Consider the following 27,668-nt stretch of genomic DNA (forward strand, 5'->3'; position numbering starts at 1 on the left):
CTGTTTCTTAGTTAGAGGAAGATTCTGAAATTGCATTCAACTTTCACATTGCAGTGCTTGCTTACCACCTCCCTGTGAGGAAACATCTGAAGATAATATGCTTTACAAGCTTCAAAACAACACCTCTTTAGCTCCCTTGTGTATTTATGGGGACTATTTGGCAATTCTTGGCTAATATAGGTAATTTATTAAAGCTGTTAACCTCCTTTAACCCCAAAGTGATGCTTTTATTTCAGATATAGGTTAAGTAGGCAGTAGAATATAATGGTTGCAAGTTTGGGCTCTAGGTCAGCCAGACATGGATTTGATTTTTTTTTCCTTCTACTTACTTGTTACGTGTGCTTGAGCAAATTACTTAACCTCTTCGAGCCCCATTTTCCTCTTCCAGCCAGTCATTAAGTATTGAAATTCCTCAAGGTTCCATTCTAGGCTGCCTTCTCCTCACTCTATACTCCTTACTAATTATTTTCTCTATGCCCACTGTCTTAATTATAACCCACATACAGCTGTCCTAACAGATTTCTCTCTCCAATCTAGATCATGCCTCTAAGCTCTGAACTCTATGTACAGCTGCATATTTTGTTCTCTTCACATGATTCAAAGGCAGTTTAAACTCAGCATATCTACAACCAAAGTCATGATTTTCCCCTGCTCCCCCAAAACTGTCCTGTTTCATTTTTCTCTGCAACTATGAATGGCATCCAGTTAAGCAAGCCTGAAACTTGGGAGGCATTTTTTGACATATCCTTCTACTGCCCACCTTTTCCTCTTGCCTCTCCCCACCAATCTGAACTATCGGCAAGTCCTGTTGATTCAGTAAAGATTTCTCAAAGCATGCCTGTCCTCTCCTCCACTGCCTCTCCTCCAGTCTATGCCACCCCTGTTTCTCCTTAGCCTGTTGAAGGAGGCTCCTAACTGGGACTCCCAAATTTATTCTTTCCTCAAGCCACTATTTACATGACAGCCAACAAGAGCTAAGCTTATACTTCAGTAGCTTCCTTTAGCCTTTAGGATAAAGACATACTCTTAAGATGGCTGAGGAGCCCCTTGTTCTGGTGCCTGGCTACCCGAACAACATGACTTTTATGTGTTTTTCACTACCTGTGTTCTGGCTACATTGGCCCTTTTTTTCAGTCCTTAAGCACCTGGCTCCATCCCACTAGAAAGCCTTTGCACATGGGCTTCCCTCTGTGTGAAACGCCCCACCCCACCCTTTCCTCATCTTATTAGCACCTCTCATGTTTATGATCTCAAAGAAGTCTTCTCTGCCATACTAAGTCATATTCCCCTGTTTTACCTGTCAGAACATTATATACCTCATCTTCACAGCACTCACCACAATTGCAGTTTTTCATTTGTGTAATTGTTTGTTTATTGGCTATCTCCTCCACTAGACTATGTGTCTTTCCATGAGTGCAGGGGACATGCTTTGTACCATGTCTCAACATTGAGCTAGTAGCAGAGTACCTAGCAATAATTCTGGAAAGAAGAAATGAGTAAATAATAGTCCTGACCTCATAGGTTAGTAGTGGGAATTAAATGATAAAAGGCCAAGCACATAATATCTCCTATGAAGTTTTATTATCATGCAGTCGCATTATGGATAAACCCAAATAGATTGGTTTCTTTCTATACATTAGATTTTCAGGGAACACAGTATTTAAGTTGCCAGGAGTTAGCATGCATTTCCCTTTATTTCTTTAAAAGTAACTTAAATACCTTACTATAAATAGCAAACATTAAAAATAGGGTGTCTCCTTTCTTACTCATCCTAAAAAGCCAGTGTAAGCCAAGGAAACAGGGATGACCTGTCAGAGCTTAGAATAGCTTCATGGGGGAGTTCGAAAGGTCATGAATGCTCTGGCTGGGGAAGATCCAATGGCATCTGGGACCACTGCTGCTCCTGCTACACTTAACTGGTGACCTGCCAGAGGGAACAGATTAAGAGCCCCTGAGCAGGAGCACAGAATTGGGTGGCTGGCCTGGTTCTTGTTCTAATACCTCCACTGTGACACTGGTCAAATTATTTAACCTCTCTAAGCCCTAGCTTGGGCAGCTATAAATAGGCATTCCTTAGTCCGCCTGCCTCCCAAAATTATCATGATGATGTATTACAAATACTTGTGAAGGTCCTTTGCAAACTAAAAAGTGCTGAAAAGTGTTAAGGTACTTTCAAAGAAGGGTGAAAAAAGTTTGGAATCCACAGGGAGAATTTTTCTTGTGGAATGGCACAAAGAAGCTTGATTAGGGAATCTTAAGAATAAATACCAGAGAAGTCCTAATTATCTCCATCTAATTAGAATTTATTTCTGTTAAAAAAATACTAATAATCTCTGATTACCTTTAACATTTGAACATCATCCCATCTTAGGAACTTGATTAAGAATGCTTTTTTCTCCCTAGTTTGGCTCACTGCTAACTGGCTAAAAGGAACTAAAAGGTAGGGCATCTTGGAAGGGACAAGAGGGAGCGATTTGGGGAGAGGAACACACAATGCATCAGGGTTTCTGTGCAAGTTGTGGTGCTCTTCACTAAACTTTTGAGGTCATTGCCAATCACCTTTGGCACAGTTTCTCAAAGTGAGGAACTCTGCCTCGCCCTAGAATCAGTTGAATGTAGCATTTTTTGATTTTTGCTAATAGCCAGGCATGCTAGTGCAGATAATTGAGAGCTAACCTGAAAGTTAATTCTTGATTATAATTGCTTCTCTTTCCATCTGTGGCAGCTCAGTAACAACTGCTAGGAAAGGATAGAAGAAAAAAGTTGAAATTCAGGTCCATTTAGCAAGTATGTTTAAAGATTGAATGAAAAAGATCATGAATCACGATATTGTACACCTGAAACTAATATTACACTGTATGTTAACTAACTGGAATTTATATAAAAGCTTTTTTAAAAAGATCACAAACATAATGATCAAAATGAACAGAAAAGATTTATAGATAGTTTTGTATTAGCCATGTTACAGCTTGACTGAATTATTTAGAGCAGGCTTTATTCATTTTGCATAAATTTCACACTATATTTTGAAAGCAGCTAAAAATAATTTGCAAAATCAAGAGGCTCAGTAACATACCTAGGAACTATGTTCTTCATATTTAGGTATATGGGATAATCTGATTTTTAAAAGGTTGAAAGGGTTCTGTCTTAAGTCACATTAAATATTTGTGAATAGGCTTCTTCAGTGTAAGTGTTTTAAATTGTTCTGCCCAGCAATGAGAAATTTATGTGCAGTTTTCATACATGGAAAAGACCAATTATCAGTGAATAATTGTATCAATGGAGAATTATGGTCAAGGGGACCCTCTGTGTGACAATTTTTATCGAATTGGAAGAATTTTTGTTTTGTTAAAAAATCAGAGCAATGACCACTTGTGTTATACGTTAAACATGTTAGACTTTTATCTGATTACATAGTTTAAAGATTTTTGTGTCTTATATGTTACATGCTCTTTGGGAATTGGCAGAAAACGAAAAGAAAGAAAACAATGTATTCACTTATGTTGACCCCTCCAAGTTATTACCACTGTTTACAACTCATTGTATTTATAATCAATACATAAGAAAAATAAGCATCTACAGTGTGTCAGAATCTCTCTAGTAATACACTATATTATAGAAAGGGTCTCATTTTTAACAATGGCGTAATTTGTGATACTTTGTAAAACTTATTTTCTCTCATTTAAATACAGGTTTTCTTAGTCAAAAAAATCTCAGGCTCTGATGCTAGACAGCTTTATGCCATGAAAGTGTTGAAGAAGGCCACATTGAAAGGTAAGTGCTGCAACTGTTTATACGGTTTGTGTAGTCGAAGCAAACTGAAAGGTCTTAGCAGATCTTCAGTGACTCCTAGGCCAGTTACTTACATTCTGAATCTGTTCTTGTTACTTTCTTTAAATTTAGACTTTCTTTAAGTGAATTTTTCCTACTGGGCTTGGAATCATATGACTAGTGAGCATGGGAGTTGCCATGTTATAAAAGAAGTATTATAAATTCATCTTGGGCTTATGCAAGTAGAGGTTTAGAAATTCAAACTGGATTTGATTCATCTTCAAATTAATGTGATTATTTTAATGTTTTAAAAACTTATTGATTTACCAGATGCAAAATAGCTTTTATTTTAAGGACTTTTTATCATCTTGACTCTGGTCTCCAAGTAAGTTTTTATTCTAAGCCTTTGATTTTGAACAATCTTACATAGGATTTGACTCTTTTAGGTAAACAGTCATTTAGAAGAAATTATACATAGTTTTTAAAATATTTAAATCTTTTATTTAGTAGTTTTGGTTATTTTACCACATACTCTCTGGTTGTTTATGTATTGAGTCCCAGCATCATTTTTTTCCTCGTCGATTTACATGTAATTTTAAAGCTTTTAAAATATCCAGGAAGGAATATTTGTGATGATAATTTATTATTTCTGATGTTATTCTTCCCAGTTAGTCACCTACCCTGGATATCATCATTCCAAGAAATTCCACCATTCTTTATAAACACCATCCTTTGCTTTCTTTCTCTTGCTCCTTTCCTGAATGTATTTTCTTTCCTATCTAGTCTCTACAACTGGCACACTACTTACTTGATTCTTGCTAGGACCAGGGAATTAAATTATATTCTCAGTGCCCTACTTTATATCACTACTTGTATAACTTTATGCTTATAAATCCCAAGTTATAAAACCACATTGGTGGAACTTACACAAAAGAGGTCATTCACAAAAACAGCAAGAGTAGGTTTCATATATTTAACAGGATCTGTGTTGTGCATAATATGCGTAAAGGAAACTATGAAACTGAAAAACCTAAAAGATATCAGGAAAGGAAATAAATGCCCAGTTCCTTCTAGAGAAAGCTAACTGTTGTTAAGAATCTCAGTATTCATCTAGCCATCCAAGTAGCTCCATATCCTCAAGATTCCAATTGAATTTTTCCTTAAATATTTAAAATTTCATTTGAAAAATACATACCTCAAACAGAATATGTGCTGTGCCGTATGGCAAACCAGGTATATAGAAAAATGAGAAATCATGATTTTACAAATTTTGTTTGAAATACTCCTGAGCAACCTGGGAAAAAAAAATTAGCCTTCTCTTAAACCCTATGCCATTAAAAAAAAAAATCTAACAATCTAACCGAACAATCTAACCGAATTTTACAAATTACCACATCTAGGAAACTTGTAAAGAGATATTGAGCAAATTATAAACAGATCGACACTGCAAACAATTTTAGCCTATAACAGAATGAAAAATAGTATAAACAGGAAATCATGAAATTATTCACCTCGAATATTAGAAATTAATAATATAAGGAATGAGTACAGGGCTCCTACGGACCAAATCTAGGACAATTTGAACATTGCAGTAATTAATGATAGTGATGAATTACAAAGCACTGAATAAAACAAAAATCCATGGATTGATCCATAAATTAAGTAATGTGGAGAAAGGGAAAGCTCTTCCTTACAGTAGAATTCCTACTAATAAATGTAAAAGGAGTAATTGAGTTAGGAGATCCTGAAAAGTACCATTACAACCTCTACCTAAAGGATTTCAGAATAAATTTTATGAAGGGGGATAAAATAATGTTTGGAAAAATGTTCCATTTTGCTGATAAATACATGTAAAATAATGTTATCATTTCATATGATGGCAACATAAATTGGAAGGTGGTTTTGCAACAAATACAGAGAGCCATTATTGCTGCTAAATTAACCTGAGGAAATAATCTCAAAAAATTCATGCACTTGAAAATTCTCACAGCAACATTAATTTATAATGTTGAGAATTTAGAAATCACACAAATATTGAAAAGTAGAGGAATGTTTAAAAATTATAGTATACCATTTAATAGGATATTATTTAAAAGAAATATTTCACATATAACCCCCAAAATGAACAATGAAATTATGTAAGTGAACAATTATAACAAATTTGGCTACCACAAGTATGTAAAATTAAATGGATATAAGCTATAGAAGAAACCATAGAAAAATGAAAATATTTGACATACTGGAATTGTAAGCTGTCAGATAATTTTTAATGCATTCTTAAATTCAGTTTTTATTTTTTCAGAATAATGTGTATATAGAATCTTACAAAATAGCATTGCTTTACCAACCCTCCTCCCTATCCCAATTCTCGACCCTCAAAGACAATGACTTTCGTCTCCTTAACTACTATTTCTGTGATTTACCTCCACATTCAATACTCTTTATTGCAGTTGTTTGATTGTTTTCATTTGGTGACATAATTTATTGACTTTCTAACATGGCAGATTAGGGTTTAGTTCTCTCATCCTACCACCCACACAAAATTTTGCCTTTCATGTCCTCCCAGTAATATTTTCATTATTACAGCTTTCTTTTTTTAAAAAGATTTTATTTATCTATTTATTTGCCAGAGAGAGGGAGAGTGCACAAGCAGGGGAAATGGCAGGCAGAAGGAGAAGCAGGCTCCCCACTGAGCAAGAAACCTGATGTGGGATTTGATCCCAGGACCCCGGGATCATGACCTGAGCTGAAGGCAGATATGTGACCGACTGAGCCACCCAGGCATCCCACATTGTTACAGCTTTATAAGAACTGTTCCTAACTGAGCCAAGTAGTATACTGAAGTCACATTACCTTCACATCGTTGCTGTATTAAATCTCATTTTCTAAATTCTGTGTCTTCCTTTTCCTCAGTTTACTTTCCAGTCTGAGTAGAACACATCTCCTAGTAGCTACCTCAGAAAGGGTGAATGGCTGATAAAATCTTTGTGACCTTGAATGTCTTAAAATGCCTTTATTCTACCCCCTCAGTTAATTTATAATTTGGCTGAGTGTAAAATTCTAGGTGAGAAATAATTTTCCCTCATATTTGAAGGCATTGTTTCCATTGTCTTCCAGTTTCCTGTGTTGCAATTATGAGGTTTATTGCAGTACTGACTTCCAGTCCTTTGTACGTAAGCTGCTTTTCCTCTTTAAAAGTCTTTAGAATCACTCTATTCTTTATCCCTGGTATTCTGGAATTTGTACAGTGATATTTCTTTAGTGTGAACTTTTAAAATTCACCATACCAGGTATGGGGTGGTCTCTTTCAATCTGGAAACTTACTTCTTCAGTTCTGGCAAAGTATTTTGTCATTTCTTCCCCATTTTGTAACTCCTGCTCTTTGAATATGTTGGACTTCCTGGATCATTTCTTAATTTTTTTCTTTACTGTTTTCCAGTTTCGTCTTTTTTTCCCCTATTTTTTAGGAAATATTACCAATTATCTTTCAAACTTTCTATTGACATTTTTGTTTCTACCATCATTTTTAATTTCCTAGATTTTCCTTGTCCTCTATTTTTAAAAACTTTTTATTATGAAAAGTGTCAAACATTTACAGAAAGAAACAAAAGAATATAGAAAACTCCCATATACCCTCCTTGCTGCTTCAGCATTTCTCAACTCACAGTCATTTTTTTTTTGCATCTGTGTCCTTTCTTTTCCCCTCTCTTGATACTATGAAGCAAATCCTAGACACTGTACAATTTCTTCCATAAATATTTTAGTATGTATCTCTAAAAGATAAAAATTCTTAAAAGAACTAATACAACTCTATCACTATACCTAAAAAATTAATATGTAGATATCTAATCAATGTTCAAATTTCCAGTTGTGCCTATTGTTACAGTTCATCTGTCTTTTTGCAATTTGTTTGAATTGAGATCTATATAAGATCTCTATTTGCAATTGGTTGATTTCTCTTTAAGTCTTTTAATCTGTGAACTCTGTCTCCATTTTTTTTCTTTGTAGTTTATTTGTTGAAGATACTGGTTCCTTCCCCCCTACCCCTTTGAAAGCTTCTTGTTTCATGGGTGCCATGTGGTCTTTGTTCTGTCGGGGTATATAAATTACAAGGTTGATTTTTAAGTTTTCTCCTCTTCTTTACATTTTCTCTGTTTCCCTTTATTCCCTTTTTTCTGTTTATTTTGATAACTGTTTTTCATCTTTAGAGCCTTTCCTCAAATGCCTTGGGATCCCTTGCTACCTTTTTTGCATTTAAGAGTGAGGTACCAGGGCACCTGGGTGGCTCAGTTGGTTGAGTGTCCAACTCTTGGTTTTGGCTCAGATCATGATCTCAGGGTCATGAGATCAAGCCCCACTTTGGGCTCTGTGCTCAGCGGGGAGTCCACTTGAGATTCTCGCTCCTCATCTCCCCCCACCAAATAAATAAATAAATCTTAAAAAAAAAAAAAAAAGAGTGAGGTACCAAATAGCCGATTGGAAAGAGTTCTATGGCAAGAATTTCCTTATTTCTCATTGACTTCATTCCCTTAGGCTTAGCTTTTAGCTTTCTCTTATCTACTGTGTAAGTTACCACTTACTCATCTTCTGCTTGCTTCCTCTCCTGTTCTTTGTCCTTGTGAGTTTATGCATAATTTTTCCATTATCGTAATTTCAGTGGGGCTTTGGAAGAAAGTAGAAAGTAAAACATTTATGTTTAACCAGAAGTCTCTTTCCATTTCAGAGTTCCTATTAATACAATAAATGGGGTCAGATAGAAGTCAGTAGCATTGAGTTTGTAGGCACTTTTGTCCTAATACAGTAGTCTGTGGGTCTAAAAGTTTCTTAATACATAATCCTAGAAGCATAAACAGCATTTCTTCTTATTCACTCTTAACGTTCAAGTCAAGGAGGATTTAAAATCTAATAACTACTATATGAGAAAAATTATTTCAGAGGAATGTAGTTGCTTTGCCAGCATGAGTCATTATTAACAAATTCTATTTTAGGGTTTAGAGTTTAGCCAATATAAAACATATCTTCTTCTAAACCAGTATATCCTAATCAGAATTCCTGATTGTAGAATGATTTATATTTGTCAGTAGGACTTTACATGAGTAAAAGAAACCAGATTAGAAATACTACACAGTCATGCCTCAGACAAAATGAAGGAATTCTTGAGTAAGTAAATCTCGCTGCTCATTTTCAACTAAACAAGTTCTCATCAGTGTTACATGTAAGGCAACCACCTCACAAGATAATCATAATAGAAAGAAAATCATCTTGTTTTAGCTTCTCATTTTATAGAGAAGGAAGCAGGAAGTCCCCAAGCAGTGTAAGAATTTGACCAGGTAATTCATCTAGTTACTAGCAGGGCCACTAAAACCTGTAGTTCTTGACTCCCAAATAATTGTTCTTTTCAGTGTGATAGAATAATAGATGAGGGATATACAGTAAATACACTGTGGATGTTTTTGCTGCTCGCTGAGCAGAGAGGTGAGTTTTAAATGATAAACTTTGTAATCTTTGTATAATTATTGAAAGAAATAGAAATTTGGAATCCAGCTTTAAGGTAATAGGAACTGAATCCAAGATCATATGGGTAGCATTAGAAAAAGCACAGGTGAGGGCTAGACTGGAACAGAATTATCAGCAGACCTAGGTTATGAACCTCATTCATATAAATAATAGAAAGGGTCTGTTGGATAGAAGACACCAGAGTTGTTGTGATAGGATAAGATAATGAAATCAGAGATTGATACTGAATTTGATACACCTGCTGGACAAGTCATTTAAAAGACAGAGCTTTATATATCTCAAGAGCAAAATGATTTCTATACCAGGTTTGCCCATTTTCAGTCACTGGCACCGAAATTTCCCAATTGAAAGTGGAAAATTGGTAGGATGGGAAACATAGGATTTTGTTTTAGATTGTTTCTTTTTTCCAGGGGTCTTATTTCTGTGTTTTAAATATCTGGTCACTTTATGTTGAAAAGAATACAAGTTCATCTTTCTCTCTTCTTACTCTCCCCCCACAGAAGACTCTCTTCCCCGTTCTTTCTGCTTAATCTTTAACATAACCATTCAGTCACTCTTGCCTGAAGAATGCAAGTCATTTATGATCTATCCATATTATGCAACAGAAAAAATAATAAAATTTTAATGAATGATCATTTTCACCTCTTTAATCCGTTGAGCTACCAACATAGAATACTTACCAGAATGTATTCTATTTAGTTAGTTGTCAGTCATTCCCACCAGATTATGAGTTTCTTGAAGATTATTTTGTTTGTATTTGTATCTCAGAGTTATCTGGTATATAGAATTTGCTCAGGAAATCATTGGTTGGGGGGCGCCTGGGTGGCTCAGTCGGTTAAGCGTCCCAGGATCCTGGGATCAAGCCCCATGTTGGGCTCCCTGTTCAGTGGGGAGTCTGTTTCTCCCTGTCCCTCTGCCCCTCCCCCTGCTTGTGCTCTCTCTCTCTCTTTCTCTCGCTAATAAATAAAATAAAATCTTAAAAAAAAAGGAAATCATTGGTTGGTAAGAGAGCTTTACGTACAGGATCAAACATAAATTTATCTACCATTCCTATCTACCATTCCAAGTTGTCAAGAACCTGGGTCTTCCCAATTTCACCTCCCCAGTTTCCATACCGATTTAGTTCCTTTCTCTTCCTCATGCATGCCTCCATGTTGCTGCTTGCGCTGGTTCTCTGTACCTGGACTTTTCTTCTTTAGGCCTGATCCTTCCCACCCATCTAAATTCCACTCCAAAAGTTCCTAACTCCACCTCTTCCCTCTTGCTTTCCCATGCGAGTAAAACTCTCCTTTCTCTGAATTTCTGTACTACTTACTGCCGGTAATAAGTCATTTTACTCCTTTATCATATTCATGGTGCTATAGCTACCATTTAATTGAATATCTCCTATACATCAGGCTCTGGAATGTACAGACTTATCTCAAATGGTCGTACGGCCCACAAAGGTACAATGGCGTTATCTCTACGTTATAGATGAGGGGTAATGGAGTCTGGAAGAGTTTTAGTAGGTAACTTGCTTAAGATCACACAGATCCGAATCCGATTTTTTGAACTCCAAAAAGCCTTTGCTCTTTCAGCTGCACCACATTATTTCTTCTTCCTCTCGCTCTCCTTCCCCCAAAATAGACCTTTTCAGGTATACCCATCCTTCACCACATCTGCCACGTTTTACAGATGCTTAATGAGCACTTGTTGAATTGAGTTGATATGGTTGGCAGAGGTAGTGAAACCTATTCCGTTTTCTTGTATGTGTTTTAATATTTCATTGGGATGCCTCATTTTTCAAAAGTTACTCTTTTTTGGTCATTTTTCATAACTTTGATTAAAATACTTGTAAATTTGATGTTAAAGCCAACATCTGATTGAACATCTGATGTGTTCTCTGTATGTATTTTTTTTAACCTGAAGCACAGATTTTATTAATGTGAACAATTTCTTCTGGTTGTATAATTTAGTAAAAAATATATTAATTTTGAAAATTCAAGAGAATAGTTTTATTTGTATGTATAAATAGTTTTATTGGTATGTATAAAAATATGAATTCACATTTTAGAATAATTTTATTTAAAATAGGCACCAAAGAGATTTTGCTTTAAAGATTGTCTCTGAAAGCTATTGTAGTACAGCATATGTACAATATTTTGTAGTTCGAGATCGTGTTCGGACAAAAATGGAGCGTGATATCTTGGTAGAAGTTAATCATCCTTTTATTGTCAAGTTGCATTATGGTAAGTTATGAACCACTTGCAACCTCATCCCTCCAACTGAGCCCCCACTCCCTGAGTGCATTCAGATACATTAATGCATATAAATATTTGCTTGTGTATAGTTATACGTGTTTAACAGATAAATAAAGTCATGGAAATTAAGCCATTACTTCTTAAACAAACTTTAGAATCCTTTATTGCATTTATACGTATGTTTCTGAGTGGTAGCCATAGGAATAGGGAGTAATAATCATTGTTTTTATTTTAATAATTAGCAACAGTGTACCAGCATTTTATAGTCCATATGTGTTAGCCTAACTTTTCTTAAAGCAAGAAACTTGATCACTAATGTCAACATCTTGAAGCTTTTATCACCTTTCATTTCCCCAAAGGTGCATGTGGGTGAAGTTGTGGTGATTCTTAATATGTGTAATTAAAGCTAGCCAAACCACATTTTTTCCTGAACTTAAGTGACATGGTTCTTGTATTTCGTTTCATGGTTAAGTAACCATGTTGGGAATTTTTCTTATTGATCACATGTTTTAAAACTACTGTATTCCTGGGAGACTAGTGCCTGAAGAAAATGCAACAAATGTTCTAGTGGTTCCATAAGAAACACTGCCTTTAACATTTCCACATGGAAACTAAGAGAAATCAGTGGTTATCTTCTCAGTAAAAATCAGTTTAGATCTAGGATATAATCATAAATTTGTTTAAAAATAATATTCATTTGTAAATGAGTTGACCTAATGTAAGGCAAAAAAATAAACCCTGGTGGATTAAACAGAAATTTTCATTTCTTTATTCAGCTTTTCAAACTGAAGGGAAGTTGTATCTTATTTTGGATTTTCTCAGGGGAGGAGATTTGTTTACACGCTTATCCAAAGAGGTATGTAATTAATCTCTATTTTTAATCTATCTATATGCATCCTGATTTAACTAAAGCTTTGTTATATTTCAAAATTATGTTTATCTTATTTTCTCTAGCGGCACAAGAGTCTTACATTAAGGAATTAGAGCCAAAAAGAGTTCTTTTCCTACCTTTTTAAGTTATTCTGAAAGTAGGACTTTAAATTGATAAACTGTCTTTGCCTATTGCCCTGCTTTTAGTTACAGTTTTTCAGAAGCAATAATATATCAAGATATCCTTAAACAATTAGTAGTGGAAATTCAGTATGCATTTAAAAGATCACTTTTCGTTTCTAAGATGTTACTGTGGTAGGGCAACAAGGGCGCAGTCTGAATACAGATGTTACTTAACAAAATGTAACATTATCCCCCTCCCCATTTAGCATCTAGAAAGTGATTAGTTGACTGATTTGATCATTTTTGCAAATTCCTTTCATAAGTAAATTGTGGATAAAACTACATGTGATTAGCATATTTATAACTTTTCGAATATTTAAACTCTAGGATGGAATTTTAAATAAAAACTACAGACACAGAAAGAAAATAAGACAGAAAAACTATTATTTTATTTTAGGTGATGTTCACAGAAGAAGATGTCAAATTCTACTTGGCCGAACTTGCACTTGCTTTAGACCATCTGCATAGCCTGGGAATAATCTATAGAGACTTAAAACCAGAAAAGTAAGAAATCGTGCTACTAAGTTGAATACAATGTAATGTAATTATTAGGAGGTAATAAAAAATAAAATTACTTTGTAGAACTACCACAAGAATTACGTTAGAGTGCCCGTGCTTCACATTTCTGCTAATACTATGTAATCTCATATTTTTAAAAATCTGCCATAGTGTCTGTTATTGTTATCTTGCTTTCGTTTGCATTTTTTATTTTTAATGAGGTTGAAATCCATGTTTATATGTTTATTGGCAATTTGTATTTTTGTGTGATTTTTCTGTTCATGGCCTTCATTCATCTTGGAATATTTTTTTTTAAGATTTTATTTATTTATTTAACAGAGATAGCCAGCGAGAGAGGGAACACAAGCAGGGGGAGTGGGAGAGGAAGAAGCAGGCTCACAGGAGAGGAGCCTGATGTGGGGCTCGATCCCATAGCGCCAGGATCACGCCCTGAGCCGAAGGCAGGCGCTTAACTGCTGTGCCACCCAGGCGCCCCTCATCTTGGAATATTTTTTTCCCGTTGTTTTGTAAGAGACCTTTAGAAATTAAGAATTTAACCATTTGACATATTGCAAATAGTTTTTTTAGTTTGTCTTTTAATTTTAACTTTACTTATTCTCTTTTTACCTACACAAGTATTTTTTTTCTCAGTCAGATCTACTAATCTTTTCTGATCTCTTCCATGTCTTTTATTCTTAGAAAGCCTTTTCCAATCCCATAATCAGATACTTTCCTTCTCATTTTATGGTTTCTTTTTTTACTTTTAACTCCCTCTGGAAATCTTTTGATATGAAGGATGGCGTAGAGCTAATACTTTCCTTCAAATACCATTTATTGAAATTTTTCTTTTTTTTTTTTTTTTGAAGAATGGGAGAGAGAGAGCGCGTGTGCAAACGCACGAGCAGGGGGCAGAGGGAGAGAGAGAATCTTAAGCAGGCTCCACACCCAGCATGGAGCCTGATGTGGGGCTCAGTCTCACAACCCTGAGATCATGACCTGAGCCAAAATCAAGAGTCAGATGCTTAACTGACTAAACCACCCTGGTGCCCCTGAAAATTTTCTTCTCCACATCATTTCAAATTTTTAGTGTGAGTTGAGCAAATTTCCCATTGTTTCTGTAGTAGCAAGTATCAAGAAGCTAATATTTGGGGTGCGCCTGGGTGACTCAGTCAGTTAGTGTCCGACTCTTGATTTAGGCTCAGGTCATGATCTCAGGGTTGTGAGATAGAGCCCTTTATTGGGCTCTGTGCTGGGCGTGGAGCCTGCTTAAGATTCTCTCTCTCCTTCTCCCTCTGCCCCTCCCCCCACTCACACTCGCGCGCGCTCTCTCTCTGTCTCTCAAATAAATAAATAAATCTTTTTAAAAAGAATTTGGATATTACTTACATTAAAATGTTACATGCAAATTTCAAATTATATATTACAACAGGAAACAGAAAATGCTCCTTTGGAATCCTACTACATGATCATTTAGAAATTATTATACTTTCACATTTTACTTTTGTTTTTCATACATTTTGGTTTTGGATAAGTTTCATATAGCTCCCTTGTTATTCCCTGTTACTGAGTTTTTCTCATCATTTTCCTGATTTCTAACTGTCAAGACACAAAATATAATTCCTGGTGAGAATAAATATTCAAACATATAGTCCCTTAGAAGAAAAAAAATTACTATAAACATAAGATTAAATATTCATAGTAAAAATATGTGTTAGTGTTATATATCATTTAGTTGAATTATTAGTAAACCATTAAATTAGCGTTGGTCATAAAATTATGTATACAGCATGGGCCCTTCTTAAGAGTCGAATAAGATCAAATGTAGGTAAGAAGTGAGATCTTTCACAAAGATGCATAGATGACACTATTAATTGAAATAACATTTAGTTGATAAAAAAATCCAAATGTATACCATCATGTAGAACTTGGAAGAAATTTCAATTTTCAGACCAGTTGTTTTATGCTCTGTAAGGGGTTTTTTACATTCTTTTAAACCAGAACTCTGTTATAATAAATATGGCTAAAAATGATTATTAGTAGTTGAAAGGGAACTTTGCCTATTGAAAGTAATGCAGTTGGCTTTTTCTCTCAAAGATAAAGGATGGGCATGGTTATCTTAAAAAAATGAGTTTGGTATAAGAGGCATAAGTAATGTTCTTTAGCCATGTTCTCTTTTTTTCTCAAAATTACCAAGAATGTTTTGAAGTTTTGTTTTTAGAATTGTCTTTCATGTATTTATTAGACAGAAGGGAGGATGATTTCCACCATACCTAATAATTCCCTTTATATTCCCTAAATGGTTGGTCTGCTTTGTAATCAAGCATAATTAAGATTTGTATTTTTTTCATAAGTCCCTTATGAAGTAGACATGAAAAATAAGTCCCTACTGAATTATCCTACTTTATTGTAATCCTATTTGAATTGATGATGTAGAAAGGTTAGTAGTATTTTTGACATACTAAAATTTTATTATAGCAAAATTTGGCTTTCACATTTCTTAGAATTAAAAGTAAGGAAATGCCTATGTTATGGAATGGCTGTGAATATAAGTGAAACAGTTTATTATTTGGCCTTTCAAGTCAGTATACTAAAATACCTATCCAGAAATAGAATTATTGGCCTACAGCCTAGTACTTATCCCTTCCTATAGCTTGTTAATTAATGACATTATTCTCCACTCAAGTATCTCCTAAAGCCAGAAACCTCAGTGTCTTCTCCATTTGTTCTTTATCATGATCCGTATCTAAGAGCTCACTAAATACCCTTTATTTTCCCCTCTAAATTGTTTTATGAAAATGCAGATCTGATTATCTCTACCCTTCATGCATATAAACTTTTTACGATCTTCAGTGCCCTTGAGAAGAAGCCCAAACTATTTGGAATGCCTTATTGGCCTTTTGTAGACTGGCCCCATGCATGCAACATACATTTCTTATTTGTCTCTACTCTACCAGGCACTGAGCTACAAGATGAATAATGTCAAACCTAGAAGCTCAGAGTTTACTGAGAAAGAGAGAAAACACTGGAGAATGTATACAGTGAAGGGGTGGGTCAGTGAAAAACAAGGAGTATGAGGAAAGTGTGTTAAGAAGAGGATTGGATAGGGGGCGCCTGGGTGGCTCTGTTAAGTGTCTGACTCTTGATTTCGGCTCAGGTTGTGATATCAGGGTTGTGAGATCAAGCCCCATTTAAGATTCTCTCTCCCTCTCCCTGCTCTCCCCTGCTCTAAAAAAAGAGAGAGAAAGAAAAAGAGGATTGGATAGAAAAACTAGGAAAGAATGATTGAGTCAGATGCCTAAAAAATGACCAAGAAAATGACAACTTTAATGCAGTAAACTTAAATATATGGACCCTCTGTCTATTATACAAGCACTAGGGATTTTAATTAGGCCATCCCTGCAGAAAGGCATTAGAAAGAGCAACTAGAAATTAGAAAGAGTATAGGTTTTGGTTCTTTTCCTAATAGTTTTCAAGTGCCCTTGATACACGTTTATAAGGCTTTGCCTTTGGGTTTTGTTATGTATGTGTGTCCAAAAAAATTTTCTCCTTTTTTACCTTTCCCTTATTCACAGTCTGAAATAATATTTTAGAATAAATGTAATGATCTGGTACTTAACACAGTAGTTTCAGTTCTAGGTTCTGTAAATATCTAGTGGTTTGAAAAGATTTTCTGACTTTGTTTTCTTTCAGCATACTTCTTGATGAAGAAGGTCACATCAAGTTAACAGGTAAAAATCCTCATTTTATTAAAATATTCTCTTCTCTATATAATTTCTTTTAAGGTTGATCATGGTGCAAATATTGAGTAACACATTGCCTTGAAAACTTGGATTAGAATTTTTTAATAATAAATATAAATATTGGAACTCAAAGCCTAAACTTTAAGTGTAGAAATTATCGTAGGATTTTACGAATTTGATATTTATTTTGGCAGATTTTGGCCTAAGTAAAGAGTCTATTGACCATGAAAAGAAGGCATATTCTTTCTGTGGAACTGTGGAATACATGGCTCCTGAAGTAGTTAATCGTCGAGGTCATACTCAGAGTGCAGACTGGTGGTCTTTTGGTGTGTTAATGGTAAGGATTGGGGTGTTTTTTGAGTTCAGTAATATGGTAGAAGTATAAATCACTTGTTTTATTATATAGCAATTTTACAAGATTTGGTTTGAATTAAGATGATGCTTTTTTTACTTTCTGGCCTTGAGATTTTATGCTTATTGACTAATACCTCTGATGATATTGCCTTTTTGTAGTTTGAAATGCTCACTGGTACACTACCTTTCCAAGGAAAAGATCGAAAAGAAACAATGACTATGATTCTTAAGTAAGTACTCCCTAGTGGATATGTTTTGATGAGATTTAAAAATAAATGCTTCAAACTAAAATATGAAATTTTATTCATTGATATTATGACATTAATATTAATGTGTTTCAAATATGAACAAACCCCATAGAGTACTCTTGTTATTTTTTTTTTTCTGGCCACACACGTGTTGGAGTCTTTGGCCTTTATTCATGCCCCCTACCAAGTACAGCCAGAGACAAGGCCCCTACCCCAAGCAGAAACACCAGGGATCTGGGGCTCTGGGTTACATCTCCAAAGGAATACTCATGTAATCCTCATGTAAATGCTAAAATATTGAAAGCTTCACCTTTGAGATTTGGAATATGACAAGGACATCCATTATTCCACTTCTGTTCATATTGTCCTAGAGATACTAGCAAGTACAATAAGGCCAGGAAAAGAAGTAAGGTTTAAGGTTTAAAAAGAAGAAATAAAATTGTCATTATTTATATAACATGATTGTATCCATAGAAAAATCCAAATCTTCATATACATTCTTGGAATTAATAAGAGTTTAGCAAAGTTATTGGATAAAAGGTCAATAAATAAAATTGATTTCCTATCTACTAGCAACAGAAAATGGAATTTTTTAAAAAGATAGTGTTTACAGTAGTATAAAAAAACTCAAATAACTAGGAAGAAATCTAGCAAAAGTTATACAAGAACTCTGTGCAAAGAACTAGGAAATTTTATTTAAAGAAAATTTAAAAGACCAAAATAACTTGGAAGGTTGTACCATATTCACATTATGACAGACCCAGTATTGTAAAGATGTGGCTATGAATAGATGAACATTTTCCAATAGAAATGTAATGTGAGCCACTTACTTAATTTTAAATTTTTTAGTAGCGACATTAAAAAGTAAAAAAATTAATATTAATTGTAATATATTTTATTTAACCCAATATATCCAAGGTACTATCATTTCAACATGTAATCAACATTAGAAAATGATTCATGAGATATGATACATTTTTTTCATACTTATTTGAAACTCAGTGTGCCTTTTATTTTATTTTAGTTTTTCCAGGGTGCATTTTACACTTACAATTTGAGCTACCCATATTTCAGGTGCTCGGTGGCTGTTTGTTGCTAGTGGCTACCATATTGGACAGCATAACTATAGCCTTAATGCAGATGGAGTTTAAAATATACATATATTTTAGTATATGTGCTGCCAAAGTGAGCACACAAATATATATATATATACACACACACATATATATATATATATTTTACATATACATGTAAAAAGCTAAAAAGCTTCTAGAAGAGTGTATAGGAGGTTATTTTCATGATCTTTGGGTTGGAAAAATAGTCTTTGGACACACAAAGCACTTGCCATAAAAGAAAAGACTGATAAATTATTATTATATTAAAACTGATAACTCCTCATCAAAAGATTCCATTGAGAGAGTAGAAGATGACATTTGAGACACATAACCAGCAAAGGGCTTGTATCCAGAATATATCAAGAACTCCAGTGAATCAATAAGAAAAAGACAGCCCAGTAGAAACATGGATAAAAGATGTAAGGACTTCACACACAAAAAAAGAGGATATTCAGTGCCCAGTAAATAGTTACTCACCCTCACTAATCAGAAAATGCAAATTACAACCACAGTGGGCTACAACTGCATACCCACAAGAATGGCTAACAGTAAAAAGACTGACAGTATAAAGTGCTGACAGGATGTGGAGCAGTGGAAACTTTCATCCATAGCTGGAAGGAATGTAATACTCTTATAACCACTTTGGAAAGAAGTTTTCGACATTATCTTCTAAAGCCAAATATATGTATACCCTCATCCAGTAATCCCATTCGTAGGCATGCGCTCAATTTACATGCATCAAGGTACTTGCACACCAAGAAACTAGAATAGAGATGTTCATAGCAGCATTATTTGTAATAGCCAAAAAGTGGAAAATGGATCACTAGCAGTAGAGTGGATTCATAAATTGTGTTATATTCATACATGAAATACAGCAGGGGTTGACAAATGATCTGTAAATATTTTAGGCTTTGCAAGCCACACACGGTGTCTGTCACATATTATTTTTTATTGTTTGTTTCCAACACTTTAAAAAATGTAAAAACCTAGGCACCTGGGTGGCTCAGTCAGTTAAGCCTCCGGTTCTTTTCAGCTCAGGTCATGATCTCAGGGTCATGGGATCAAGCCCCTGTGGGACTCCACCCTCAGCGCAGAGTCTGCTTGTCCCTGTCCCTTTGTTCCTCCCTGCCACTCGTGCTCACTCTCTCTCTCTCAAATAAATAAAATCCTTAAAAAAATATAAAAAATATTCTTAGCTCGAAAGCCATACAAAAACAGACTGAGGCCTTTTGCCCAGGGGTGCAGTGTGCCATACAGCAAAGAAAATGAACAAACCACAGTTATATGCAGGTACTTGGGTAAATCACGTAAGAATGTTGAGCAAAGAGTTCAGACACAAAAGAGTAAGTAACTATATGATTCTATTTTACAAAGTTTTTTTGTGTTTTTTTCCAAAGATTTTATTTATTTATTTGAGAGAGAGAGCATGAGCCGGGGCAAGGAGAAGGAGACGCAAGCTCCCTGCAGAGCAGGGAGCCCGTGCAGGGCTCTATGCAGGGCTCAATCCAGGACCCCGGGATCATGACCTGAGCCGAAGTCAGATGCTTAACCAACTGAGCCACCCAGGCGCCCCTCTATTTATAATGTTTTAAAGCAGACAAGCTAAAGCATAGTTTTTAAGGTCCATATTTAGATGGCAGCAGCCAAGGCAAAATAAGAAAAGCGGTTACGTTGAATGAGGGGTTCTGGCAATGTTACATTTCTTGGCCACACGACTGTTCACTTTGTGGTAAATCAGTGAACTGTATATTTTGGTGGTGTTGGGGTTGTGCCGGGTTTGTTTCTTTTGCACTTTATGTTATTCTCCACAATAAAAAGGGTAAAAAATATTTGCCATGTAAATGAATGTTCCCTGAACCTTCATTACTCCCATCAATCCTGGTCCCTTCCTTTCAGCTAACAAACATACTCTGATGTCGGGGCGGGGCGGGGGGGGGACAAAAAACAAACAAAAAAACCAACCCTTTCTTTGACCTAGCCTTCCTTTCAAGTTTCTGCACCATCTTTTTGCATTCTTTCAACACAAAGCCTCGTTAAAGAAGAGTCTGTGCTTTCTGTTACCTTTTCTTAGCTCCTTTTATTTCACAGCCTGTTGATCGTTCATTCTTACCACTGTCCTGAAACTCCCCTTATTATGGTCATCAGTGGTCTGGTTGCTTAAACCATTGGCAGATTGTTAGAAAGGTGACTCTCTGCACCATTTGTTCACACAATTCATTCAACAGATGATTGAGGTCTTGCTACATATATGTAGGATGCAGTGTGAACAAGACTGACAGGATCTTCTGTGGTCTCACAGAGCTTGCATTCTAGTGGGGGAGACAAGGAATTAATATTTAAACAAACGAATATAATAATTTCAGATAGGAATAGGCATAATAAACCAGATTATTCTTGAAGTGTGAGGGAAGGGGCAGGGGCAGGAGCCATTTTAGAGGAGACAGTTAAGAAAGGTGTCTCCAGGAGTATTTGACACTGTTGGCCACTTTCTCCCCATTTAGATCTTCCTACTCACATCTGCTTCTCCTACCTCCCTAAGAGTTCCTCTTTTGGTCTCTTGCTTGACCATTCCTTCTCTGCCTGCTTTTCTCTGTTTAATTATGAAAAATTTCTAATGTAATTCTTAGAAATAGAATTAATACAGTGAACACATGTATCAGTCATGCAGATTGAACAGTCATCAAGATTTTGCCACATTTGCTTCATCTGTCCCTTTTTTTTCTCTTTCTTCATTGAAATATTTTAAGCATTCCAGACATGCCATTTCTCACCTGCAGTATGCATCACTAGAAAGTATGGATGTTTTCTTACATAACCATACCTAACAAGACACTGCTAACCTATGCACTAATACCAGCTCTTTTTTTTTTTAAGATTTTATTTATTTATTTAACAGAGATAGAAACAGCCAGTGAGAGAGGGAACACAAGCAGGGGGAGTGGGAGAGGAAGAAGCAGGCTCATAGCGGAGGAGCCTGATGTGGGGCTCGATCCCATAACGCCGGGATCACGCCCTGAGCCAAAGGCAGACGCTTAACGACTGTGCCACCCAGGCGCCCCACTAATACCAGTTCTTAACCAGATTTTTCACATTTTCTCCAGAACTGTGTCTTTGTAGTCCCAGATCACGTCCGAACATTTCATTTGGTTGTATTTCTCAAGCTTCTGTTTTTCCAGAACACCGTACCCTGTTTTTCCCTACCATTTACTTGTAGAAGAAACCAAGACAGTTTTATAGACTTCTACTTTCGGAATTTATCTTGTCAAAAGATGACCTCTCAGTATACAAAAAGCATAAAGCGGATCATATTGCTTCCTATAGTAAGGGAGAGTGATGCTGATCTAATAGTGTCTAAGCAGCATAGACCACTGTTCGTGCATAGGGTTTTGGGGGAAGGGTGGAGTTCAAGAATTGGCAGATTTTCAGGCCCATAAGTGAGTTGACATCATCTCTAAGAGTGGTTACTTGGGTGGGACTGTTGTTGATCACTTGGCACTCAGGTGTGGTTGTTGGAGTCAGTCCATTCTTGTTTGGCTGATTTTCACAGATGAAGAGCAGTTACTGATTGGTTGGTTTGGAAAAAAGAAAAACAACATTCACCTAGGCAAGTTGTTTTTGATCAGTTGAATGAATTTAAAGCCAGTTCTTTTGGCTCTCTTCTTAGCATGGTTACACAACAATTAGTCTCTTCCTAAGAGTGTTGAAATAGTTTTATTCTCCGTGTAATATTGTTTAACTTGTTCCTTTATCGCATTTCTGGTTAAACTTTTTTTGACAAGATTATTTCATAGCTCATGCTGCACCCTATTGCATCACATCAGAAGGCTTACAACACCTGGTTGCCCCACTTTAAGTGATGAGTTCTGTAGTTACAGCTGATCCCTCTATTGCGCAGTCCCCTAGCAGGCTTTAATCTAGTGGTTTCAACCATTGGTAATCATTACTTGAAACAATTATTTTATTAGGGATTCAAAAATCATGATTTTTCTATTACTTTTATTCCTTCTTCGTTTATTAGCTGGTATTCTCCAAAACAATGAACTTTCACTAATCAACTGGGGCTCTTTAGTTACCTTGAAATAAGGCTCGAACAAGAAAGGCAGAATAAATGTTTGATTTTTAATTATTTCCAATTGTCAGAGCCCTGATTACTTTCAGTGGGGATGCCATCCAATGATTTGGGTTTTGTGTTAGTTTTGACTTTTTTTTAATTTTACTATAATGAATCTGGGATTTAATAGTCAGTATGATTCAGCATTTACAAACAATTGCATTCATTATTTTTAATGCTTAAATTCTTCTTTTTCTGACTACTGTTTAATTGTTCTTGTTCCCCAGGATTTCATCTCTGATATGCTTTTCTTCCCTTCTTTGCTCATTTTCCTGGCTGACTTCAGTCTTTCTTATAACTGCTCTCAGCATTTTAATTACTGTCAAATTACTCTTTCTTAAACTTAACCAGATGTCAGACCTGTATTTGCATTTACTCACCTGCATGGCTCTCCAAAAACATGATATATGTGACTTAACATTTTTAAACTAAATTTATGTTTGCTGCTCTTTTTTTCTTCTTGTATTTTCAATTAACCTCATTTCTAAGCACCCTATTTCCCAAGCCAGAAACCTGAAAATCATTCTTGATTTCTTCCCCTCTCTTGCACATGCAGGTATTGACCAAATTTGCTCTCAGAAATATTTCAGTGTCCCAGGCTTTCTTTTACATTGCACTGCTTACAATTCTCAGACCATGGTGGTCTCCTACCTATGCTATTGAGTCAAGCTCCAAAGTAGAATGCCTACAACTACCACCACTTCTCACTCCAGATCAATCTATACTATCTTTGGAGTTACCTTGTTGAAAATAAATTCGGTTATGTTAGTCCGTTAGTCTGTTTAAAGACCTCTGCTATATCCTTATTACCTAATATGGCAGTATTTTCCCAGATTTGTTCAACAGAATCCTAATTCTACAAGATGTGACTAGGTATTCTCTGAAAAAGAGGTACTGGAAGCGAATGTTTAGAAAAATACTTATTTCTTTACTTTAGATTTCTCAGCCTTTTATATGCAGTGTATTTTATTCTGTGTCTCCAGCAGGGGGTATAATAGATAGCAGTCCACAAATTCATTAGATTGTGAAGTATTTTACTGTTGTTGAGTATCTAGAGAAATTAAAGTTATTTAGTAAAATGTTGGGGGAACACTAGTCAAATGAATAAATTCTCAACCTTTAAACTGCGTTTAAGGCCTTTCAGTCTCTCATGTTAAATTAGATATCCCCTGCTGTTCCCTTAGCAGTCTTACTATATGTCCTTCTGAATTTGCCTCTTCACGTACTAGGTTTATCCTCCAGTTATCCATCTCCATCTTGCCCACTAACTGTAGGGGGTCATCTTTATCTCTGTATCCTCAGCACTGGGGAATATCTGGCACACAGTAGCTCAATAACAACTCACTGAATAATAAATGGATCTATTTCTGAAGTAGAAATTTCTCTGCTAGTCATTTCCCCAGCTCTGTTACTATTTTCATACTTAGGGGATCATTAGTTTCCTTAATTTATAAGTTAGAAAAAAAGAATAAAATTATATATTAGAGCTGAAACTGACCTTCAAGCTCATTCAAGCTGGCGGGTTTCAGACTGTTTGCTGTAGACTCTTAGATGTTCCACAGACCCCTTTCCCACCAGCTCCTCTTCCCTGTAAGACTATTAAAGGGAATGGGAGGTAAACATAGGCATATGAAGCACATGTTCTTTTAGCAGTTTTAAATAGTGGATTTCTTAAATTTCTTTTGAGAAAGGGTTCCGAGGCTACAGTTTGAGAGCCATTGATCTAACGGTCAATCCCCTTACTTAAAAAGAAGTGGTAACAGACCCAAGGGTATTGTCTTTTCCCAAGGTCACAAAGTTCTTAGTAACAGTGTCAGAGCTAAAACTCAGACGATCTTACTCTCAAGGCAGTGCTTGTTGCAAAACTTATAAAAATAGAAAAGTTTGTTAGAAGATTATGAACTCGGGGCGCCTGGGTGGCTCAGTCTTGGTTAAGTGTCTGCCTTTGGCTCGGGTTATGATCCCGGGGTCCTGTGATCGAGCCCCAAATCAGTCTCCCTGCTCAGTAGGTAGTCTGCTTCTCCCTTTCTCTGCCCCTCTCCCTGCTTGTAGTCTCTCTCTCTTTCTCTCTAATAAATAAAATCTTTTTAAAAGAAGATTGTGGACTAAAATTCTATTAAGTGTTCACACAAAAACCTATACACAAATGTTCATAGCATCTTTATTTATAGTAACCCAAAACTGGACACAATCCAGATGCCCTTCAACAGGTAAATAGATAAACGAACTGTGGTACATCCACACCATGGAATACTACTCAACGACTTGGATGAATCTCAAGGGAATTTATGCTGAATAAGAAAAGATTACATACTTTATGATTATACTTACATAATATTCTTAAAATGATAAAGTTATAGTAATGTAGAATAGATTTGTGATTGCCAGAGGTTAGGAATTGGAGAGGGAAGGAGGCAGGTGTGGTTATAAGGGGACAACGTGAGGTATGCTGGTGGTAATGAACTGTTCGGTGTCTTTACTGTGGTGGTGGGTACAGGAACCCATACATATGGTAAAATGGCATAGAACTAAACTTACACAAACTATGAGTGCAGTTAAAACTGGAGACATCTGAAGGAGATGAGTGAATTGTATCAGTGTCAGTATTCTGGTCGTGATAGTGTACTATAGTTTTTGTAAGATGTGACCATTGGGGAACACTGGGTAAAGGGTACACAGGATCTGTCTGTATTTTTTCTTACAACTTAGTATAAATCTACAACTATCTTAAAATAAAAAAGATTAAAAATTTAAAAATAAAATACAACTGGGGATGTACTGCATGGTGACTAATATAACCAAATAAAAATTATAATAAAATAAAATAAAATACAAATACCTCCAAAAAATAAAATGTGATTATGTGGGTTTATTATTTAGAGCCAAACTTGGGATGCCACAGTTTTTGAGTCCTGAAGCCCAGAGTCTTTTACGAATGCTTTTCAAACGAAATCCTGCGAACAGATTAGGTAAAATTTGTAATTAATTTGTTTCTTCTGTGTGTTTATTGGTCTTTGGGGTTTTTTGATGGGGGAGGTAGATATTTGTTTTTGTTGTGGAATTATGACCTATTAGGACAAATATTAAAAGCAAAGACTAAATAAACTATATTCCTCCTTGAAATAAAATTGCCATGTAATTTTTGATAGGTGCAGGACCAGATGGAGTTGAGGAAATTAAAAGACACTCATTTTTCTCAACAATAGACTGGAATGTGAGTATACAATGAAAATTTGCTTGAATTTTTTTATAATTAATGCATGTCTAAGTCTCTCTTTTTTCCCCCCAGAAACTGTACAGAAGAGAAATTCATCCACCTTTTAAACCTGCAACTGGCAGGCCTGAGGATACATTCTATTTTGATCCTGAGTTTACTGCAAAAACTCCCAAAGGTAAGGACAAAATGTGAAAACCTAAATGTAACACAAATATATGACTCTTAATGCTATCCTCATCTCTCTCCTTCATACCATATCCTTGCTGCAATAACTAGATAATTAGTAAATCCTTTACAGCATTTTATAGCAGTTAAGATCCTTGTTAAGTCTTTTTAGCAAATTAGATTGTGCCTTAAACTTTGATACTATTTATGTGAAAAAATTCTTTGGTTGTGCTTTTATTTACCTGTAGCTACTTTTACATGAAATATTCTTCAGTATAGATAGTACTTTTTAAAACTCTGATAGTAGATAGTATTCTGGAAGTACTTGTGAAGTTCAAATCCAAAACATAAACTTTATATGAGGTATGATCATTTCAAAATTATTTATATCCTGTGTCATGCTTTATCCTAAAATTGCATAAACAGTGACTATTATAGAGAAATTATCTTTGAAATGGTAATCTGTATTTCATTAAATTAGTGTGTGTATGCATGTAATGGTGTGTTCTGTACTCTAATACTCTCTCATTTAGGGGTACCAGACCCCAGGTTTATCATTGACAAGCAAATAAATAAAAAGTATATTTGCATATATTTTCAATAGAATACATCATTTAAACCTCACTATAAAGCTTTCCAGTCAATATCCTCATAATTTATGTTAAACATTGATGGGTGTTTATTATTTTTATAAGATAGTCTTAGAAATTTGAATTAATACATGAACAAAATTTTATCAAATACATGAACAGTGATATGCATAGGATTGATGATAAATAGTAATGTTTTACTTTGCTTTCTCATTACAAATTGGCCTGATAGAGGAAAAATCTCAAAAGAGAGCAGTTGTATATTATATTCTGCCCAGATTGGTTCTCTTAGCAGAGTTTTTCAGTATAATACTGTCGCATTGATTTAAAATGCACTGAACAGTATTTGTTGCTGAGAATAGCAAGCTGATGTTAACTTTATGTGGGGTTGATGTTTAAGTGTATTTGCCTGTTTGGTTTTTGCTTGCTCTTAGCCTTTATAGTATGATTATCAATATTAGTATGCTTAATTGTGTGTTTATATTTATGAACAGCACATTTGTTATGCTTTTATTGTTTGTTTTTGTAGTGAAAATTATATTTTAAAAGTATTTTTCTATTTTTGTTAATGCCAGTAGATTCCATACAAATAATTTGAGTAACAACACATGTCCTGTCATAAAATGTATTTTAAGGACTGCATACCATGATTGTTTCAGAAATTATTTTTGTTATATATATAAATATAGTAATCTTTAACTTGTAGTTTAGATTTCCAGATTCTGATATTATATATTGAGACCACCAGACTAAATTCCTTTCTCCGAAATTATCTGTAGGTGAACCCTGTATCTCCCCCTCACCAGGAGCCATAGTATTGTTAGGTTATCATGTAGGGTTGCACTGTTTAATATGGTATCCAGTAGTTACATGTGGTTATTTCAGTTTAAATTAATTAGAATTTAAAATTTTGTTTCTCAGTCACACTAACCACATTTCAAAGGCTCAGGAGCTACATGCGGCTAGTGGCTACCATGTTGGACAGCACAGATAAAGAAAATTTCCATCACTACAGGAAATTCTATGAGACAGTGCTAATTTAAAATAAC

The 27,668-nt window shown here is 35.2% G+C and overlaps 1 protein-coding gene across 6 annotated transcripts in view; it reads left to right on the forward strand.

The window, feature by feature from the left end:
* The window catches only part of RPS6KA3 (ribosomal protein S6 kinase A3), a 110,771-nt gene that overhangs the window by 58,144 nt on the left and 24,959 nt on the right, over window positions 1-27,668 (forward strand). For all 6 annotated transcript variants that reach the window (XM_040633573.1, XM_040633566.1, XM_040633569.1 and 3 more), the window contains 10 exons: window positions 3,693-3,774; window positions 11,436-11,516; window positions 12,305-12,384; window positions 12,979-13,085; window positions 16,770-16,807; window positions 17,014-17,156; window positions 17,333-17,403; window positions 25,528-25,616; window positions 25,797-25,861; window positions 25,937-26,039. In XM_040633573.1, the coding sequence (XP_040489507.1) occupies window positions 3,693-3,774; window positions 11,436-11,516; window positions 12,305-12,384; window positions 12,979-13,085; window positions 16,770-16,807; window positions 17,014-17,156; window positions 17,333-17,403; window positions 25,528-25,616; window positions 25,797-25,861; window positions 25,937-26,039 (859 nt within the window). The remainder of the gene's footprint in view (window positions 1-3,692; window positions 3,775-11,435; window positions 11,517-12,304; window positions 12,385-12,978; window positions 13,086-16,769; window positions 16,808-17,013; window positions 17,157-17,332; window positions 17,404-25,527; window positions 25,617-25,796; window positions 25,862-25,936; window positions 26,040-27,668) is intronic.

Source organism: Ursus maritimus (assembly GCF_017311325.1).
Source record: "Ursus maritimus isolate PB19 chromosome X unlocalized genomic scaffold, ASM1731132v1 scaffold_X1, whole genome shotgun sequence".
Taxonomy (NCBI): domain Eukaryota; kingdom Metazoa; phylum Chordata; class Mammalia; order Carnivora; family Ursidae; genus Ursus; species Ursus maritimus.